The following is an 18,181-nucleotide window of genomic DNA, read 5'->3' as shown; positions in this document are numbered from 1 at the left end:
CATCTTTACAAAAAGGGGGGTATTTGTACTGTCCTGACATTTTAGGGCCTCAAGAAATGAGATAGGTAGTTAGTACATCAGGATTGATCAATTTTCAATGATACATAGCCTAGCTTGTAGGCTCTATAGCTTTTACACAAACCTATTTATCATACACTTATTGGGATTTGTTTTACCAAAGACATGTCGCAGAATACATTCTGGCCTAATTTTATGACAAAATTTGATTTTATTGGATTTCTTTTAAAACAGAAAGTAGAAAATATTGTTTTTTTTTTTTCACAATGTTCGTTACTTTGTCATTCAAAGTGCGAGAGTACCGAAAGCTGAAAATTGGTCTGGGAAGGAAGGGGGTGAAAGTGCCTAGTATTGAGGTGGTTAAGCTTTTCCCCCCTCTTGTTTTCATCTGGTGATCTCGCCAGCCTCCTGCATTAGAGTGCCTACACTCTGGATGAAGTAGCGCAGGAGCACTTTTGGACAGCAGCATTGTTAATCTGGGAGGAGGAGGATGTTAGATGTACTTGTAGATTTAGATGCACTAACAAATGGAAGCCAAGCACACCCTATAAGCAATTACGGCAACAGATTTTTTTCTCCTTTTGGGCTAAAGGTTTTCCATAAATAAGGCCTCATAAGCACCAAGTTGAAAAAAAAAAAAAATCTACTTTTCTCTATCGCTCATTGACAGACGTAGTCTTCTTGATTCTCAAGAGCTGGGTTATGTTGTCTCCGCAGGAGTAGGACTAGGCAGAAAGACAAAACGTTCTGGCTCCACCTTAGGGGCAGTCCCTGAGGGTATATCCTCCCTCTCTCTGCTACAGGGAATCAGTTTTTTTCTGTCTAGTCAGGAGTAAGGACCTAAGTTCCTTGCTGGGATCTTTTGGTCCTGGCAAGACTTTTTTTCTTTAAGAAAAAGACATTTTTTAGGTAGTTTTCTCCAGTGTTTTTTTCCTGTGAGATCTTCAAGCAAAAATGCCGGACTGGGCGACACTTGTGGTCACCCCAGCCGGCCTACGAGCGCGCGCAGACCATGGCATTGCGCTTGGTCGGCCGCGACATATTCAAGTAAGTATGCGGGGCCGGGCGACGGGCTGGATGTTGAGATCCAGTGGTCACCCCGGTTTCTGCCTACGAGCGCGTGCAGACCAGAGCTCCGCGCTGGGTCGGCCGCGACGGAGTCCCAGTGGAGGGACTGACCTTGCGAGTTAAGTCTCGCTTGGACGCCAGGTACCAGAGAGTCGAGGCGTCCGGAGTGGTCCACAAACCCCCACCCCGGTGGAGAGGGTATTGTGAAGAGAGGGTGCCTGTCGGTTCGGTATGGTGAGTAAACGTCCCCTTTTTTCCTCGTTATGAGGCAGTATGTATTATGGGCCCCTCCATATATGGTCAGTATATATCTGATACTTACAAGTCCCCCTTGTAATACAGCATGTGTTTGTGGGAAGTGGACTTGGTTTAAGAGCTAACACTCTACCCAGCAGACTGTAACATTACAGCAGACATAGGAGGTATAATCCTACCTTATGTGTAGTGTATCTTCTGTAGATCCATATATCGCCTCTTAGCAGAGATGCAGGTGGATGTGCTGGGAAAACGATTTCGGCGGTCCGCCGCCATTTTGCCGTAGACCGAATGCATGTATGTCCTCGGGTCACGCCGGCCGCCATGTTTTCGGAGTCTTATGTCTCTTCTATGGGGGCGGCCATGTTTTGTGAGCCCAGCTACCTCGTGGAGAGCTGGGAACGCCGGAAGGCGTACACAGGGGGCGGAGCCACGCCTTCTACCCGGGAAAAAGCAAACGGCTCCTTCCAGTCTGTGTAAGACAGACGCTGACTGCAGTTGGTTGGAAACTGCACTGCATCGGTTGGTGAGCCTTGGGGGTCCCTCTCTCTCTCTGTGGGATCGAGAAGCAGGTACTTTGAGGGGCGCTATTGCGCTAGGGGGAGACACACAAAAAAAAAAAAAAAAAAAAAAAGTTTTTTTGTTTTGCTGGCAAAGGTGTCCTGTATTAACATGGACCCTGCCACTCATGTATCTCCTCCGGATCCCCTCGAGGGGTCTGCGGGATCCTCCAGCACCCCATTGACAATTGAATCATTGTCAGCTATTATGGAAACTTTTGTGTCCCGGGTGGAAGTGGCTTGTCAGGGACAGGGCGCAAGAAAGCGACCCCCGCCTAACCCTTTATTATCTGAAACCTCGGATTCAGACTCTGAGCCTATTTCTGCAGTTGCAGGTACTTCATCTGGGATTGGTGTCTCGGGTCCTGTCTCTTCAGACAGTGAGGAGGATGTTTCGGCATCCGCCATAGCCCGAGAGGAAGCGTTGGTGAACGCACTCATTGTATCTGTTCAAGAGACCTTAAGGTTACAGGGTATTCCATCGGAAATAGCTGAAACTGAAATCCCTTTTGGGACTAAAAAACGCATCAAAGTGGCGAAGGTTTTTCCATTGCCCAAATGTTTTGGCAATCCAATCGAAGAAGAATGGCGTCTGCCAAAACGCACTTTTACTATTTCTAAACGCATTGACAGGCGTTATCCGTTTGAGGAAACCCTCATTAAGAAATGGACAGAACCACCTGTGGTGGATTCACCAATTGCTAGATTGAATAAAGCCACGGTTATTCCTTTAGAAGACGCTCCGTCTTTTAAAGATCCAGTGGATCGCAAGATAGAAGCTATGTCTCGCACCATGTTTTCCTTGATTGGATCAGCTTTCAGACCTATAATAGCTATTGGTCTGGTTTCGCAGGCTGTAACTGAATGGACCAAGTGGTTACGCCGGGACTTAGAAGAGGTCCCTCAGGCGGTATCAGATTTGCTGGAACAAATGATACAGGGGTTACAGTTTGTGTGTGATGCGGCGTTAGACGCCACTCCATTATTGGCGCGAGCATCAGTCACAGCAGTGATTCTCAGGCGTACACTGTGGCTAAAAGGTTGGTTAGCCGACCAAGGTTCCAAAAAAGCATTGGCTAATATCCCCTTTTCAGGAGAGCGTCTATTTGGAGCCAACTTAGATGAGATCATTAAAGATCTCACGGGTGGAAAGAGCACCTTTTTACCGCAAAATTTTAAAGGTAGAGGAACTCGTCAAAGACGAGGGCCTTCTTTTTCTGCTCACAAGAGGTTTTTTCGTCCCGCGGGTGAAAAAACTAAGTCCTCCAAAGCTCCTGCAGGAGGCGTCAGGGGTCGTTGGTCGGGCAAGCAAAAGCCCGCCCCCTCCAGACCTGAAGATAAACCATCCAAAGCCTGAAGGTGCGCCCCCACCCATAACTGGGGTGGGGGGACGTCTTCGCCGGTTCCCGGATCCATGGCTTTCCAGAATCCCGGACAAATGGGTTTGCGAAGTCATAAGGTCAGGGTACAAGATCGAGTTTCGATCTCTCCCACCGGCGCGATTCTTCCCTTCCAATATCCGACTATCCTCAGATCGTTTAGAAGATCTGCGGAGAGCAGTCACAGATTTACTACAAGGAGTGGTAGTCCACGTTCCTTGGACAGAACGGTTTCAAGGGTTTTATTCAAACCTGTTTACAATACCCAGGAAAGAGGGCAAAGTGCGTCCAATTCTGGACTTAAGAGCACTCAATTCTTTCGTCAACATAAGAAGATTCAGAATGGAGTCCATTCGCACGGTAGCAGCCTTCCTGCATCCAGGGGATGTCCTAGCGTCCATAGACATCAAGGACGCCTATCTTCACATTCCCATTTTCGCAGGACATCAGCGGTTTCTACGCTTTTCCGTAGAGGAGAACCACTATCAGTTTGTGGCGTTACCTTTCGGTCTCGCCACGGCTCCGCGGGTCTTCACAAAGGTGTTGGCCCCAATGTTGGCACTTCTGCGCCAAAGAGGTATATCGATCCTTGGTTACCTAGACGATCTTCTGCTTCATGCAGAGTCTCCTCAGACCTTGCTACAAAACATAGAAATTACTATGATTTCTTTACAGGAATTCGGGTGGCTGGTGAACCAGCAAAAGTCATTTCTGGTTCCCACCCAGAGGCTCGAATATCTGGGTCTAATTCTAGACACAGTCAGGACAAGAGTTTTTCTTCCGGTAGGGAAACTCCGAAAGATTCAATCATCAGTCCAGTTGTTACTGTCCAACAGCTGGTCTTCCCTTCGGACTTGCATGAGGGTTCTGGGGTTGATGGTGGCTTCGTTCGAAGCAGTCCCATTTGCCCAGTCCCATACCCGAATTCTTCAGCAAGAGATTCTTCTCAGATGGAATCGGAATCCGGAATCCCTGGACAATCAGATCCGATTGAGCATACTGACCGAGGACTGGCCTCGTCGAGCTTGGTACGCCGACATGGTCAGACTGGTGGCGGACGTCCCGTGGAGACTTCCTCTCAGGGAGGATCTACTGTCTCAGGGACCGATCTTCCATCCTGCTTTACGATCGCTGGCTTTAACGGCCTGGCTATTGAGACCCAGGTGCTGAAGGACAAAGGTTTGTCAGCTTCAGTTATTCCTACTCTAGTTGAAGCAAGGAAAGCGACTTCCAGAAAGATTTATCATCGCACATGGAAGTCCTACATTGCATGGTGTGAACCTTTGGGGTTCCGTCCTCGGTCTTATTCGATTAGTCGAATATTGGCTTTTCTGCAACAAGGGGTTGAGCAGAAACTGGCCTTGAGTACTATCAAGGGTCAGGTCTCAGCATTAGCCATCTTCTTTCAGAAGCCTTTGGCTACTCATTCCTTGGTGCGGAATTTCATCCAGGGGGTGCGACATCTGGCTCCGCCAGTGCACGCGCCGTTACCCCCCTGGGATCTTAATTTAGTGTTGTCGGTTCTTTAGAAACCTCCCTTTTGAAGATATTAGGGAGATTCCTCTACCTACGTTGTCCCAGAAGGTGGCCTTCTTGGTGGCTATCACTTCTGCACGCAGGGTGTCAGAACTGGCCGCATTATCTTGTCGTTCACCATATCTGGTGGTTCATAGAGATAAGGTGGTTCTTCGTCCGAATCCATCCTTCCTACCAAAAGTGGTTTCAGAATTTCATCTGAATGAAGAAATTGTATTACCTTCCCTGTGTCCTAAGCCCAGTCATCCTCGGGAGTTTGCTTTACACTCCTTGGATGTGGTCCGGGCGATCAGGGTATACTTGAAAACGACAGACTCGTTTCGCAAGACGGATTCACTTTTTGTAATCCCAGATGGACCCAAAAAGGGGTTGCCTGCATGTGCCGCGACCATTTCCAGATGGATCAGACAGACGGTAGTACAGGCTTATTCTATTAAGGGTCGGGAGCCCCCGTTCCCTGTTAAGGCGCACTCCACTCGGGCACTTAGTGCGTCATGGGCCTTTCGCCATCAGGCGTCAGTGGTCCAGGTGTGCAAGGCGGCTACCTGGTCGTCGGTGCATACCTTTTCTAAACATTATAAAGTTGATGTAATGGCATCGTCTGATGCCTCATTTGGCCGCAAGGTTTTGCAGGCCGCAATTTGAGGAGACCAGTGGTCTACCTCGAGGGTTTTTTCCGTTGGAAAATTTTTCTTTAGTCTCATTCTTTGTTTATAATGAGCCTTTAAAACTTCTAGTTTGGCACCGGTTGGGCCTTCTAGATTGGATTTGATTTTGTCAATCCCACCCCTCATTTGTGGCACTGCTTCTGGATGTCCCAGCTCTTGAGAATCAAGAAGACTACGTCTGTCAATGAGCGATAGAGAAAAATGGATTTTTGTAAGATCTTACCGTAAAATCCTTTTCTCTTAAGCTCATTGACAGACGTAGTACCCGCCCCTCTATCATTGAGTTGGGTTGGGTTAAATTCTCTGTACTGCTTTAAAACAGAACTGATTCCCTGTAGCAGAGAGAGGGAGGATATACCCTCAGGGACTGCCCCTAAGGTGGAGCCAGAACGTTTTGTCTTTCTGCCTAGTCCTACTCCTGCGGAGACAACATAACCCAGCTCTTGAGAATCAAGAAGACTACGTCTGTCAATGAGCTTAAGAGAAAAGGATTTTACGGTAAGATCTTACAAAAATCCATTTTTACAGGCATGTATGTGTTAAAACGCATTTGCAGCTAGCTATAGGTTGTTTTTTTTTTTTTTATATATTTGTTTCTCTGTCGCTCATTGACAGACGTAGTCCTCCTTGATTAATATCAACTCGGGTTATACTGCCCTCTACAGGAGTAGGATTAGACAGTAATGAAAACGTTCTGGCCACACCTTAGGGCAGGGCTTGACAAATTTTCCTGAAATCTAGGAGCCAGCTAAAAAAGTTAGGAGCCAGTTTTTTTTTTTTTTAACCACTTTACCACTAGAGCATTTTGCTGTCTTACGTCTGGGCCACTTTTTGCGATTCGGCGCTGTGCGACTTTAACTGACAATTGCGCGGTCGTGCGACGCCGTACCCAAACGAAATTGACGTCCTTTTTTTCCCCACAAACAGAGCTTTCTTTTGGTGGTATTTGATCACCTGTGCGATTTTTACTTTTTGCGCTATAAACAAAAAAACAGCGTTTATTTTGAGAAAATAACAATATTTTTCACATTTTTTTATATGAAATTCCCCCCAAAAAAGATGTAAAAACCAATTTTTTTTTTAATTTTTGGCCAATTTGTTTTCTGCTACCTATGTTTGGTAAAAAAAATCGCAATAAGCGTATTTTGATTGGTTTGCGCAAAAGTTATTGCGTTTACTAACAAAGGGAAAGATTTATGTCATTTTTTTATTTTTTTTTTTTTAACGAGTAATGGCGGCGATCTGCGATTTTTTTTTTTTTTTTTTTTTTTTTTTTTTTTTTTTGTGGGACTGCGACATTGCGGCGGACAGATTGGACCCCTGACTGACATTTTTGACACTTTTGGGGGTACCAGTGACATTACTGCAGTAATCAGTGCTATAAATATGCACTGTTACTGTAAAAATGACACTGGCAGGGAAGGGGTTAACTTTATTGGAGAGGGAGGGGTTAATGTATGCCTGGTGCTTACTGACGTGTGGGGGGGGAGGTGACTGTGTGAGACAGGGACAGATCGGATGTCCAGCTATGCTGAACACTCCGATCTGTCACTCCCTGTCACTGAGGGGATCCGCCCGCTTGTGTTTACACAGGCGGGCGGATCTCCACACTAGATCCCTGACGATCGGGGCAGAGCAGCGGCGATCGCCGCTGCTCCTCCCCTTGCCCGACTCCCGCTGTGAATGAAAACAGCGGGAGCGCGCCTCCGGCGGTGCGCGAGCGCCGCCTACAGGGGAGGAGTCTGGCGACGTAGGTCTACGTCGTCAGACGGGAACGAGCCATTTTGCCGCAGTACTATTACAGTACTTAGTGGTAAAGTGGTTAAACTAACAACAAAGCTTTATTTAATAAAACGGATACTAAATTTACACATAAATACGACTAGAACCCCACTCTCCTCTATAGCACAATTGGATGAAAACAGACTGTCTGTCTCTTTCCATCCGATGCCATCTGATCCGATCCACGGGATGGATAGAAAATAGAACCACCTTCCGTCTGCTTTTGGTGGACAGGATCAGATGGCGGCAGATTCCAGCATCATAGAGGAGAATCAAGGGTCCGATCAGGTCTGCCTGAAAAACTGACAGGCGGACCTGATCAGACAGCCCGTGTGAAAGGGGCCTTCGGCTGTGGCATGGCGATGAGGAAAAAAAAAAAAAAAAAGTATTTATATATATATATATATATATATATATATATATATATATATATATTTTAATAATTGGAAAAAAAAGAATTTTTTTATTTTTTTTAATAAAAAAAAAAAAAAGAAAAAAATATTATTTTTTTTTTTTTTACATTTAAAAAATAAATTAAATAAATAATAATAACCACACTCCCTGTCAAAGGTAACTAACTGGACTGGGAGATGGTAATGAATTGAGAACAAAAAGGCAGTGGAAACAGTCACCACAAGAGGGCGCCAGTTCCCCATTGGAAGCCTGTCATCTCAAGTAGGCCGAAAAGCCGGGGCATCAATTTTCGGACGGCCCGGAAGTCCGTGCACTCCGTGCGCGGAAGTCCGGGCAAAAATGACAGGACACCTTCTGCAGGGCACACCCAGGCGCCAGGTCGCTAATTCTAGTCGCAAATGCAACCTGGCGCCCGGGGATTGTCGAGCCCTGCCTTAGGGGCAGTCCTAGAGGGTATATCCTCTCACTTCCTGCTACAGGATATCCGTTTTTTTCTGTCTAGTTAGGAGTAAGGACCTAAGTTCCTTGCTGGGATCTTTGGTCCTGGCAAGATTTTTTAGAAATACTTTTTTAGGCAGCTTTTCTTTTCCAGTGTTCCTGTGAGATCTTCAAGCAAGTACGCTGAAACTGGGCAACGGGCTGGATGTTGAGATCCAGTGGTCACCCCAGTTCAGCCTACAAGCGCGTGCAGGCCATAGCTCCGCGCTGGGTCTGCCGCGACATAGTCCCACTGGACGGGGACTGACCCTGTGAGTTAAACGTCTCGCCTGGACGCCAGTGACCAGTTGCAAACTGAGTCACGGCGTCCGTATTGGTCGACAGCCCCCCCACCCCGGTGGAGAGGGGTTCTGTCAGGAGTTGGTGCCCGCCTGGTTCCGGTATGGTGAGTAGAATGTTCCCCCTCTCCCCCTGTCGGGTTTGTTGGTGGACGTGGGCCCCTCTCTGGGATGGTCGGACACTCAGTTTCTGGGTCCCCCCTCTATCCTATAACAGGTCACAGATCCCCCAATTTGAGTGTGATTTTGTGAATAAGAAACCAGGAGGCTTGTTTTGGGAGCTGACTAAAGTCACTATATGACTGTAAGGGTGACTGAAGTCAGTGGCAGACTACTAAAAGGCATTACTATTGAGGTATAGAGGTATCCTACCTGTCATAGTGTGTATACAGGCCGATGCCTATGCCTGAGTTACTGCACCGCAGGTCGCCATTCCTCCAGAAAGCCGGTCACTTCCACAGGCCGCACAGCCTCCCGCAGGCCGCACAGGCCCGAGGACACCTCCCGCAGGCCGCACAGGCCGAGGACACCTCCCGCAGGCCGCACAGGCCGAGGACACCTCCCGCAGGCCGCACAGGCCGAGGACACCTCCCGCAGGCCGCACAGGCCGAGGACACCTCCCGCAGGCCGCACAGGCCGAGGACACCTCCCGCAGGCCGCACAGGCCGAGTGCACACCTCCCGCAGGCCGCTGCTAGCTTGCAAGCCGCCGCTATCCTACACTGGCCGCCGCCATTTTTTTGCAGATCGCACGGGGCCGCCATATTGGCGTAGCCTCGTGTCTCTAGCATGGGGGCGGCCATGTTTGAGGTGACCAAACACCTCGAGGAGCTATGGGGAGGTGCCGGAAGGCGTGTAAAGGGGCGGCGCAGCCTCCTTGGCCCGGGAAAGCAAGCCAAAGACTTCCTGTCTGTAACAGACAGTGCTGGAAGCAGGTTGATAAGAAACTTCTGTGCATCAGGTGAGCCTTGGGGTCTCTCTCTCTCTCTGAGGGGTCCAAGCAGGTACACTGAGGGGCGCTATTGCGCTGGGGGACTAAGTAAAAAAAAAAAAAAACAGAAAAATGTTTTTTCTTGCAATTAATTTTTTTGTGTTGGCTGGCAAGTGTCCTGTTAATCATGAACCCTGCCACACATGTATCCCCACCTGATCCCCTCGAGGTGGCCGCAGGACCCTCCAGTACCCCACTTGTGATGATGCATTATCAGCAGTTTTGGAGTCTTTGGTATCCCGGGTGGAGGTAGCCTGTCAGGGACGGGGGTCAAGAAAAGCGACCCCCGCCTACCCCTATTTCATCTGATACTTCAGATACGGATTCTGAGCTGGTCATTGCAGCCCCTTTTCTGGGGTTGTTGTCTCAGGTATGGTCTCCTCAGACAGTGAGGAGGACGCTTCTGCCTCCGCCATAGCACAAGAAGCGTTGGTGGAGGCACTAGTTGTGTCTGTCCGGGAAACCTTAAATCTTGAGATTATACCGGCAGAGGTAGCTGAGACTGATAGTTCTCTTTTGGTACTAGCAAGCCTACCAAAATAGCGAAGGGTTTCCCTTGCCCAAATGGGGTTGTCCGAAAACGAACCCCTGCTATTTCCAAACGCATTGCTAGGCACTATCAGTTTGAGGTATCCCTCATTATAAGATGGACGTTACCACCAATAGTGTACTCACCGATTTCCAGACTAAATAAAGCCACTGTTATCCCGTTGGAGGACGCTCCGTCCTTTAGGGATCCGGGGGATCGAAAAGTGGAAGCGGAATCCCGCTCCATTTTTTCCCTGATAGGGTCAACCTTCAGGCCAGTGGTTGCCATTGGTTTAGTTTCACAAACTTCGACAGAATGGGCCCCCACCCATCTCTAGGGTGGGGGGGATGTCTTCACCGGTTTCCGAAACCATGGCTCCAGAATCCCGGATAAAGGGGTTCGCGAGGTCATACGGTCGGGATGCAAGATCGAGTTTCGATCACTTCCACCGGTGTGATTCTTCCCTTCCAATATTCGACATCCCCGGGTCACTTAAAAAGCTTTGCGGGGGACAGCTTGATGCAACAGGAAGTGGTAGTTCCCATTCCTTGGACAGTTTCAGGGGTTCTAGTCGAACCTGTTCACAATGCCCAGGAAAAAGGGCTAGGTGCGTCCAATTCTGGTTTTGGGAGAGATGGAGTCCATCCGTACAGTGGTGGCCTCCCTGCATCAGGGGGATTTCCTGGCGTCCATAGACATTTAGGATGCCTATCTTCATATCCCCATCTTCACAGGCTGGTTCCCACCAGGAGACTGAACTATCTGGGCCTAATTTTGGATACATCCTTGGCAAGAGTGTTTCTCCATGCGGAGAAACTCCAGAAGATTCAGTCAATGATTCGGATGTTGCTGTCCGTCAACTGGCTGGGACTGATGGTCGCCTCCTTAGAGGCAGTACTGTTTGCCCAGTCTCATACCCGAATTCTCCAAGAGGAGATTCTTTTCATATGGAATCGGAATCCCGATTCCCTGGACAATCGGATCCGATTGAGTGAGCGGACCAGGGAGGCTCTGGTCTGGTGGCTTCGGTCTCCGATGCTCAGCCAGGGGAAGTCATTTCTTCTGATAAATTCCAGGTTACCGATAAATGTGTTGGAACTGAGAGCGATCAGACTTTGTCTGATTTACTGGACCGAGCAGCTCCAGGGCAGCCCGGTTCGGATCCAATCGGACTATGCCACGGTCATGACTTATGTCAATCACCAAGGGGCACCAAGAGTGCCCTGGCGGCCATAGAAGTGGCCAACATTCTTTATTGGGCGGAACAGTTGTTCCAGCTCTCTCCGCGATATTCATCCCGGGGGTGGACAGGCAGATTATCTCAGCCGTCAGATTCTGGATCAAGAGGAATAGTCTCTTCATCCAGAGGTATTTCACCAGCTGTCCCTTCATTGGGGCACCCCGGATATGGATCTGTTGGCATGTCGGCTCAACAGGGCTCGCGCCCGCTATCCTCTAGCGGACGCAGCAGACGCGCTGAGCGCCCCGTAGGGGCAGTATCAGCTACTGTATGTCTTCCCCACTCTCAAGTTACTGCTGAGATTTCTCCGCAGGATAGAGGTGGAGGGAACTCCAGTTATCCTGGTAATTCTGGGCTGGCCTCGTCAAGCCGGGTACGCCGACTTGGGCAGACTAGTCGCGGACGCTCCTTGGAGACTTCTTCTCAGGGAGGATCTGCGGTCTCAAGGACCGATCTTCCATCGTGCTTTACAGTCGCTGGCTTTAACGGCCTGGCCATTGAGACCCAGGTACTGAAGGACAGAGGATTGTCAGCTTCAGTTATTCCTACTCTAATTAAAGCAAGGAAAGCGACTTCCAGCAAAGTCTATTATCGCACATGGAAGGCTTATATTGCGTGGTGTGAATCGTTGGAGTTTTCCCACACGTACCTATTTGGTGACCCGAATTTTGGCTTTTCTGCAAAAGGGGGTTGAGCAGAAACTATCCTTGAGCACCATCAAGGGTCAGGTTTCAGCGTTAGCAATCTTCTTTCAGAAGCCGCTGGCTACTCATTCCTTGGTGCGGAATTTCATCCAGGGGGTGCGGCACTTGGCTCCGCCAGTGCGCGTGCCGTTACCGCCCTGGGATCTTAATTTGGTTTTGTCGGTTCTGCAGAAACCTCCCTTTGAAAATATCAGGGAGATTCCCTTGCTTACTTTATCCCAGAAGGTGGCCTTCTTGGTGGCTATCACTTCTGCACGCAGGGTGTCAGAACTGGCTGCATTATCATGCCATTCCCCATATCTAGTGGTTCATAGGGATAAGGTAGTTCTTCATCCGAAGCCATCCTTTCTTCCTAAGGTGGTTTCAGACTTTCATCTGAATGAAGATATTGTGCTACCTTCCTTGTGTCCTAAGCCCAATCATCCTCGGGAATGTGCGTTGCATTCCTTGGATGTAGTTCGGGCAATCAGGGTATACCTGAAGACTGCGGAATCGTTCCGTGAAACTGATTCACTTTTTGTGATCACGGATGGCCCCAGAAAGGGGTTGCCTGCATCTGCCGCGACTATCTCCAAATGGATTAGACAGACGGTGGTACAGGCTTATTCTATTAAGGGTCGGAATCCTCCGTTCCCTGTTAAGGCGCACTCCACTCGAGCGCTCAGTACTTCCTGGGCCTACCGCCATCAGGCGTCAGTGGTCCAGGTTTGCAAGGCGGCTACCTGGTCGTCGGTGCATACCTTTACAAAATTTTATAAAGTTGATGTGATGGCATCGGCGGATGCCTCATTTGGCCGCAAGGTTTTGCAGGCCGCAATTTGAGGAGACCGGTGGTCTACCTCGAGGGTTTTTTTCCATTGGAATTTCAGTTGAGTCTCATCTTTTGATTGATGAGCCTTTAAAACTTCTAGTTGGCACCGGTTGGGCCTTCTAGATTGGATTTTGATTTCCATTTTCCCACCCCTCATTTGTGGCACTGCTTTGGGACGTCCCGAGTTGATATTAATCAAGGAGGACTACGTCTGTCAATGAGCGACAGAGAAAAATGGATTTTTGTAAGATCTTACCGTAAAATCCTTTTCTCTTAAGCTCATTGACAGATGTAGTACCCGCCCCTCTGTTTTCTGAGTTGGGTTAAATTCTCTAAACACTGCTTTGTGACATAACTGATATCCTGTAGCAGGAAGTGAGAGGATATACCCTCTGGGACTGCCCCTAAGGTGTGGCCAGAACGTTTTCTTTCCTGTCTAGTCCTACTCCTGTAGAGGGCAGTATAACCCGAGTTGATATTAATCAAGGAGGACTACGTCTGTCAATGAGCTTAAGATAAGAGGATTTTACGGTAAGATCTTACAAAAATCAATTTTTCTGCAGTTTTTTTCCTGCCAGGAGGAAAGGTGTTCAGAGGATCTAGGCATGAGTCCTAAAATCTGTATAGTATAGTTTTGTCTTATCCCTTTACCTGCTACAAAAGCGGGAGTTCTTTTGGAAAAAAAAACAAAACTGGTCAGATTACCAGTTGAAACTAAAGGAAAGAAGGCCAATGAAGAAAACAAATGCAGCTGTCACATCTAAGAATTGGTAAGCTGCAATATAATGCTTGCTTTTGGGTCTAAGTCCATTTTATAGGACACAGAAAATGGGACTTTTGTCCGTAAAATCGGTTTCTTGGAGTTCATTAAGGGACGTGTATTCGTGATCTACTCCTGGTACTGCTTTTCAACAAACTTGGCACTTGAGGGGTTACAGGCTGTTCACAGTTATTCTGTGTTTTTTTTTTTTCTCTAAATCCTCATGTAGTGGGCCCATTCTCTTAATCCTGTCTACATTAATGAACTCCAAGAACTAGATTTTATGATAAATAGTAAATCCTAATGGGTAGATTACCAAAAGATCCAGCGGTTCTAGAAACTTGCTGAACATATGAGGTGCAATCGCAACAGCACTCTCAGCGTGATACCACCGTTCCTTTTCCAAAACAGGAAGTGATCGTTAATTTTTAGGGATTTTCTGAGTCTATTGGACTCTCTCTTCAGTTCCAGCACATCCTTTCTGAGGATCGGTGCCCAGAACTGGATGGAATACTCCAGATGTGACCGGACCAGAGTCTTGTAAAGCGGGAGAATAATCTCTTTATTTCTGGAGTGAATCTCCTTTTTTTATACATGCCAGTATTCTATTGGCTTTGCTTGCAGCGGCTTGGCATTGCCATTGCCAAGCCTGTTGTCCACTAGGACCCCCAGGTTCTTTTCCATCTTAGATTCACCCAGAGGTTCCTCCCCCTAGCGAGTAGCTTGCATTCGTGTTTGACGCCCAAGTGCATTACTTTACATTTTTCAACATTAATTCTCATCTGCCATGTAGTTGCCCACCCCATTATTTTGTTCAGGTCTGCTTGTAAGGTTACCACGTCCTGCATAGAAGTTATTGCCCTGCTTAGTTTTGTATCATCCGCAAATACTGAGATTGTGTTGGATATTCCCTCCTCTAGATCATTTATGAATAAATTAAACAGGATTGGTCCCAGGACAAATCCTTGGGGGAACCCCACTTTCCACACCTGCCCAATCCGAGTACTCCCCATTTATCACCACCCTCTGGACTCTCCCCTGAAGCCAGTTCTCTATCCAAGTACTCACCCTATGGTCCATACCTACATACCTTAGTTTGTACAGTAAGCGTTTGTGGGGAACTGTGTGAGATGCCTTTGCAAAGTCCAGATACACCACATCCACAGGCCTTCCTTTATCTAGATGGTAACTCACTTCATCGTAGAAGGTTAATAGATTTGTCTGGTGGTACCAAGTTGGCTTTTTTCCAATCCGCTGGCACCATTCCATCTGTAGACTATCCGTAAAGATTAACAATAATGGTCTGGCTATCTCCTGGCTGCAAGCCATCCAGTGATTTATTTGTTTAGTTTCTCTAGTTTAGTTATAAGTCTATCTTCTATTAGCAATGGGGGTACTTCCTTGAGTGTATTTAATTTAGCATTACAAGCTGGATTAGTGTAGCCCCCCAATTCTTTTGGGAAGACTGAAGAGAAGAAATTATTTAGCACTTTCGCCTTCTCACTGTCCTCTGTGGCCAGATTTCCTTCATCGTCTTTTATGGGGCCAATGTGTTCTAGTCTCGCTTTCTTACTATTTATATACAGTACTTAAAGAATTTCTTGGGGTTTTTTTTTTACTCTCTTCCGCTATATGTCTCTCATGTTCTATTTTAGCCGCCTTGATTTCGCCTTTACATATCTTATTGCACTCTTTGTACTGTTGGAATGCTGCCAATGACCCCTGAGCCTTGTATTTAAAATTCTTGAAGTTTTGTGTTATTGTGTGACCCCCTAACACAGGGGTGTTCAAGCTATGCCCCTGCAGCTGTTCAGGAACTACAATTCCCATCATAACTACCTACTCATGCCTGTGAATGTCAGAGTTTTACAATGCCTCATGGGATGTGTAGTTCCGCAACCGCTGGAGGGCCATAGTTTGGACACCCCTGCCCTAACGCAATATTACTTTATTCAGTGTGAAGCTGCTTTGATATGGGCGCTGTGACAAGAATATTTTAAGCAGAAGTATGATTTTGTTACTTACTGTAAGAATTTTTTTAATGTTAAAATGTTTGTGCTTTCTTTTAAGGCAAATCCTCCTCCAGTGATTGTAAACACAGATAGCCTGGACACTCCTCCATATGTAAGTGTAATGTCATGTAAATCTTCTTTTTTTTTTTTTTTCTTTCTAGCCATCACCAATAATATTGGAGAGCTTGTTGATCATTTGGATTGTTTGTGTAGGGAATGAGGGAAATCGTGTGAATTCCAGAAACTTCTTACAGAAATATTTTATGTTTCCGAACTTCTAAAAACAAAAACTTGTATAATCTTGATATCCCAGAAATGTCTTTGTATTTTGTGTGGTCTGCGAGCAGAGAAAAAAGGATGTTAAACTGATAGGAAAATAGTTACTTTATCAGTGGTTATCTGTCCAAAATGCCAGTGAAGCAGCCTAGGCTGTTGTGGTGACTTCACAATGACACGTATCCCTGAGGGACAGGGACTGGATCTTGTATGGTCTCCAAACAGGGGAGGATTTTTGCAAATATCTTGCACAAAGAATGCAGCAGTACACACATATGGAATTCTTGCTTGGCGCTTTCATTGACAGCCAGCTTTAATTTCTATCTTTTCATGGAGAACGAGAGATGGCATTGTACACTGACTGGCACATGTGTCTTGCTAAGAATGGGACAAGGTTTTTTTTTTTTTTGGTTATCAGTTATCACCTCACACACAAAAAAAAAACTGCTTTTGATTGGGTAATTAATTGAAACTGATGTGAAGCTAGCTATTGACTTTGTAATGTCTCCGAAATCCTGCTTCAGGATGCATACTTGCACACAACCCTAGTTGGTGCAACAGTAAAGCCAGCTAAAAGAATGTGTACCCTATACTACTTTTATTAGGTTTGATTATGTACATTATTGTTGTCAGTTAGATAACATTTTAATTGCAAATGAGTGGCTTGTTCCACAAATTAGTATAAATTATAGTAGCCAGTGCAGTTTTCCTGAATTGAGAACTACACTACAGCAGATATCTGGTTGCCCTGTTTTGGGATGCTTCATATTCAGCAGAATAGCATGTGACTTATGGACAGTTTGTGTGTGCCATAGCATAGCAAAATGAGGCAAACCGTTTACAAACAAAGCTAATAATGAGCCAAGCCAGAAGAGCAAAATAATTAGCTGATGACTGTTGCTTTGCTAATGGCATTCCAGCTCTTTCCTATCTGTTTATTTCTTCATAAACAAAAGCTGTGCATTAAATTTTCAGCATTTGTGAAGTTTAATATCTCTTGGATCGTTTCCCAGTGGTTTCATTAGAAATTGGTATTCAGTATCACATCTCATTCTCCCAACGAACGGTTGGTTGGACAGAATTGTCTGAGCATTAAACTTATTCTACGTTGTATCATAGTAACGTGTGTACCTGAGTACACAGTAAAATGTTGATTCTTTGAAAGTTTGTTTAAAGCTGTTAATTATTTAGCATTATATAACCGTTTGCTAATTAAAAGCAATATAAAGATATGCTTCTAAAGATACAGCCTTTGTGCAAGTTCTATAAAGACTAAGCTTTCAAATACACAAGTGACTATGGCCCTGAAGATTTGTCCGATCTGCTTTCCTTAATGGACATGTTTGACTTGGGTCTTTTCTTACTTCCTATAACAGCTGCTGCATTTTGCGCTGTCTGCAGCCCTGCTGGTAAAAAATCTAGCGCCTCGCTGTCTGCATACCTAGATTTGAATGAGACCTTGCGCCAGCATTTTGAGTATGACCCATTGAAAACTAGGAGGTTAGTAAGTACCCAATCAACTGTGGGAATGGTGAGTGGAGGACTATAGCACGTATTCGTGTTTTGAGGAGGCAGGGGGATGTAAACATGTTCTTTACCCGTTCTGGACCGGAAGGATTTGCCCCCCTAATGGAGGCCATTTTTTGAGATTCGGCACTGCGTTACTTTAACGGACAATTGCGCGGTTGTGCAACGCTGTACCAAAATAAAATGGTCCTTTTCTCTTACGTCCTCCGACAGTCACCGCCTCCTCTAAGTCATCACTATTGGGGTATTCACTTCCGCTCCGCAGGAGTAGCTAGGCATAAGACTTGGTCAAAAGAACAAAAGCATTTAGCATAGACACACCTATGGGGGATGTCCCACTGGTCAATACCGCCCTGCAGTGATCCCTCCCAACTCAGTTTGTTTCTGCCTAGCGTCAGGAGTAGTTGGGTTTCCCTGTGCTGGGGCTACAGTCTCAGCCTTTCTAATCTTTTTTTTCTTTGATTTTCTTTGAAAATGTCAGTTTTTTTTCTTTGATTTACTAGCTGTTTGTTTTGTCAGCTTTAGTTTTAGTCGGATCTTCGGATGAAGATGGATTCTTGCCGAGCTGGGAATCGGACTGACCGCCCTGGTTCTCCAGGGCAGAGGGTCAGAGGGACCCCCAGCCTGCCATTGAGCGTTCAGCCATGTGTTCGTCCTGGCATTATGAACGACCCATCCCTGCTCGCAGCAGGGATGCAGCCTGTGAGGTGGCTACCTCCCTGGACACATCTGCGGTGCTGCAGTGTCCTGTCCTTGGGTAACGGCATTCCCTGTCAGATGAGGACAGCGGCTTTCCGTTCATAGAGGCACCCCACGCCGTCCGGTACAGGTAAGTACTTTGTGTGGGGCTTCTGTCTGGGGTGGCAGTCCTGTGTT

At 46.7% G+C, this 18,181-nt stretch overlaps 1 protein-coding gene across 23 annotated transcripts in view; it reads left to right on the top strand.

Annotated features, from left to right (window-relative positions):
• Positions 1-18,181, top strand: part of DLG1 (discs large MAGUK scaffold protein 1) — an 818,929-nt gene that overhangs the window by 363,564 nt on the left and 437,184 nt on the right. For all 23 annotated transcript variants that reach the window (XM_082251441.1, XM_082251439.1, XM_082251438.1 and 20 more), the window contains one exon: positions 15,561-15,614. In XM_082251441.1, the coding sequence (XP_082107567.1) occupies positions 15,561-15,614 (54 nt within the window). The remainder of the gene's footprint in view (positions 1-15,560; positions 15,615-18,181) is intronic.

This window comes from Pelophylax lessonae (genome assembly GCF_965119305.1).
Source record: "Pelophylax lessonae genome assembly, chromosome: 3".
Classification (NCBI taxonomy): Eukaryota; Metazoa; Chordata; class Amphibia; order Anura; family Ranidae; genus Pelophylax; species Pelophylax lessonae.
The sequence above is the reverse complement of the archived record's forward strand: the minus strand, read 5'-3'. Positions and strand labels throughout refer to the sequence as shown.